The sequence below is a fragment of the Beta vulgaris genome, chromosome 6, assembly GCF_026745355.1.
Source record: "Beta vulgaris subsp. vulgaris cultivar EL10 chromosome 6, EL10.2, whole genome shotgun sequence".
Taxonomy (NCBI): domain Eukaryota; kingdom Viridiplantae; phylum Streptophyta; class Magnoliopsida; order Caryophyllales; family Amaranthaceae; genus Beta; species Beta vulgaris.
Genome location: NC_079207.1, coordinates 46,950,404 through 46,954,213, shown reverse-complemented (window position 1 = coordinate 46,954,213; position 3,810 = coordinate 46,950,404). Strand labels below are relative to the sequence as shown.

General features: G+C 41.7%; 1 protein-coding gene across 1 annotated transcript; it reads left to right on the top strand.

Moving 5' to 3' along the window:
- LOC109135213 (uncharacterized) lies at window positions 1–2,928 on the top strand. The gene is made up of 2 exons (XM_019249935.2): window positions 1–1,149; window positions 2,737–2,928. Exons 1-2 carry the CDS (start codon window positions 1–3, stop codon window positions 2,926–2,928), a joined length of 1,341 nt encoding a protein of 446 aa, XP_019105480.2.
- The last annotated feature ends 882 nt before the right edge of the window (window positions 2,929–3,810 follow it).

Here is a 3,810-nt window from a genome sequence, read left to right as displayed (position 1 = left end):
ATGAAAGAATACGTTTCAAATCCACCTGTTCTAATGCCACCTAGACCAGGAGAACCTCTTATTTTGTACCTCACTATCAAAGAAACGGCTCTGGGAGCTCTCTTAGCCCAATATCAGGAGGGAACAAAGAAAGAGGTTGACATATACTATCTCAGCAAGAAATTCTTGGAGTATGATACAAGATATACCCCACTGGAAAAAGCGTGTGTTTCCTTGGTCTATGCCACAAGGAAGTTAAGGCATCACCTTCAAGCTCATACTACTTATATGATCTCAAGACTTGATCCAATCAAGTATCTGTTTGAAAAACCCATTCTTAGTGAAAGATTGGCAAGATTGCATGCTATGCTTTCTGAGTTTGATATTCAATGTGTCAGCCAAAAATCTGTTGAAGGACGAGTTATATCTGAAGCCCTGGCAGAAGGACCAGTGTCAAGGGATGAGTATGATGACGCATTCCCTGATGAGTACTTATGCTTTATTGACAATCCACAATGGTGCATGTACATTGATGGAGCCTCTAATAGGAGAGGTAATGGAGCAAGTGTTTTGTTTGTAGATCCTGATGGAGTCTATATTCCATTTGCATTCAAACTGGATTTCCTAACAACAAACAATACAGCTACGTATGAAGCTTGTATATATGGAGTAAAGGCCGCCTTGGTAGCAGGCGCGAGACATTTCACTGTGTATGGAGATTCTAATCTCATCATATCTCAAACAATAAGAATTCGGAGGGTTAGAGATGAGAGACTTCAGCTCTACACTAAGTACCTTCAAGAGTGGATCCCTTATTTCGATGACATCAACTTCAAACATCTTCCTCGAGAACAAAATAGTTTCACTAATGCTTTAGACTACTATCTCGCTGTTAATTTAACATGGGAAAATGGGACAAAGATCCAGTCAGTTTTAATTGAAGAAAGGAAGGGACCAATAATGACGGTAGCACAAATGGTCTCCACACTGACTCAACAAGATGATGATGATGTCTGCTACAAGGATATCAAGAATTTTCTGAAAACAATGCAATATCCAGAGGGAAGTGGCAAGATGGACCACATAGCCATCATAAGACTAACTACTCATTTTCTCATACTAAAAGGCAGACTATATCACAAAGGGTTTGATGGTACCCTGCAACTCTGCGTAAATGATGTTATGATTTTATATAGAGTTTTTCCCGCTATTTATATGCTAAAAGTGAATGGTTATCGTGTTCTTAGGAGCCATTTTATACTAACTCTCTCCATCTAGTTGTGGTTTGCAGTTTTGTGTTGCGTTGCAGGTTTTAGGGAACTATTCCCTACTTTCTATCTGTTATATGACCGCTACATTGGATAGGAGAGGTTCGATGCTGAGTCCCAAGATCCCGAGGACGCTTTCTGGAACCTTGAGCAAAAAAGGAGCCAAAGATTTGGCTCTTGAGCCAAGAAACGAGTAAAAGATGCTTGGTCCGACAGAATCGGGCGGCGTAGCCCGATCGGGAGCAAAAGCGAGATAATGATTTTTGTTGCGGGCCCGATCGGGCGATGAAGCCCAGTCGTAATTCGCTGTTGACGCCCGATCGGGAGGTTTGGCCCGACAACATCGGGCACCCTTGGAAGATATGTTGTGCAGCTACTGAGTTTTTAGGCGGCCCGATGACATCGGGCGCCTTTGATTTTGAGCTGCTTTCTATATATATGTTAGAGCCCGATTGGATTATCCCGGGCGAATTTTTTTAACCTATTGGTTTTAGGACTTGTATAAATAGCAAAATCAGAATTTCTAGAAGACATCTTGGTTTTTATTATTAGTTTTCTCTAGAGAGTGTTTCAAGATCCCTAATTTAGTGCTTTTTGATTTCAATTCAAGATCGAACCTTTGTCTTATTCACAAGTTTAATATAAATCGGTAATCTTTCTTTATTAGTTCCTCTATTGTTAATTAGATTCTTTTTTTAGTTATTTGCAATGTTTCAAAGGGGTTTTTCTCCTTTCTTTCACCCACTTTCTCTCTCACACTCTCTCCTCCAAACCCTAACCCCCAAATTCTCTCATCCTCTTCCCCAAAAACTCACCCTCCACCATTAAAGAACTCCACTCAAATACTCAAATTTTCAACAAATTACCTTCCTCATCACTTCCTACCCATTTCTTACTCCACCCTCTTCACTTTCTTCCAATCTATCTCCCCACCTCCACGTCTTCTTCATCCCTTCCACCATTAAAGTGAGGGTGAGTGAGTAAAAGCTTTATTTTCTCTTCCAACATTAAAGAGTGAGTAGAAGTTTCTCAATTCTTGGGCATTTAAGCAATATGTGTACAAGGTGGAGAAAAACCGGCACCGGCTCACAATCACCACCTACCCAAAGCTGCGTGCCGATGGCACATTGACCTCTCGTCCCATAGTGAATGGGGGATTAGTTACTCTTTTTGCCCGGGCAATTCCCGGTTTCGATGAGACTCGTTACCAGCCGGCCGTAGGACCTACATTACTTTATTATGCCTACCTACCTCGCCTCCACTGGTGAGATCGGGGTGGGAATGCCTACCAGTGGCACATTAACGGGATGCTCTCCATCGAACTGCCCAATCCTTTAGCAAAAATCAAACCTGGCCAACCTCATTACCACCTTCGTATTGCCGATTCTGACTTTCCTACCCCTATCCCCCCGATACCCGAGCGTACCCCTCTACTTCTGATGCTCCCCCTCCCCCATATTCTAATGTTCCTCCCTCTTTTGATTTTCAGGAGATGATGAGCATGCTCCAGCGGATGGAGACTGGCATTATGACCAACACAGCAGCCATCCAGGGCCTCAACCAACAGGTTGATGCCAATGGTGCAGTTCTACAGAGCCTCAGTCAACGTGTCAATACATTGGCCAATGATCAGCACATGGCTCTGTATTCAATGTATGACGAGAACTGCCACTTTCATTGAATTGCTGAGCATGACGCACACCCATCTTGGTACACTTAGAACCCGAGTTGCCAGCCGGGATCCTGTAGTCAAGGTGGCGGCGGTGAGGATGACGGAAGTGAGGATGACGATGGTGAGGATACTCTCATGGATGACTGATATCCATGTCCCTCTTTCCCCTTGTTGCAATGCGGTCATTGCCAAGTTCAGCTTGGGGGAGGAATTCTGTAAGTACTACTCTCACTGTTACTGTTTTTTAGATAGATTAGTTTTACTGTTTTCTTTAGGCTAGTTAAGTTACTTTAATTGCTTTAAAAACAAACAAAACAAAAAAAATGAAATATTGCTGAAAAAAATACCAAAAATACGAGTTAAACATGAATATATAGTTTAATTGCTTCCCTATGCCCCGAACTTTGCTTTGATAAATGATTTAACTCATTATACTGGATGGTTGGGCTTTTGTGCTTTGGATGTTGTGATGTGATCTCTGATTGCTTGGTCTTGAGTAGATTTTGATGATAAAGCGCCTACTTTAACTACATGCTTGAATTGGCTACATTGTAAGGATCCATGCTAGCCTTTGGATGTATATTTATGTCCGGACCATCCTTGTGTGTTAGTTTCTCGTATCATTCTTATCTTGACTTTGGCATTCTACTCGTTGATTTCTGATGACTTTGGACATGTGCTATGATAGAGGCGTTCATTTCTTTGATTTTTTTTAGCCTCAGAGTTGTTAAAAGAATCACTTTTTTCCTTCCTAGCCCCACTGAGCCTAATGACTTTTTGGATCTATATTAAGCCACATTACACGCCTTGAGCCTTTTCAATGTTTATTGTCCCAAGCCTAGCTTGGGGGAGCATTTGTTATGTTAATATTATATTGTGTGATTGATTTTG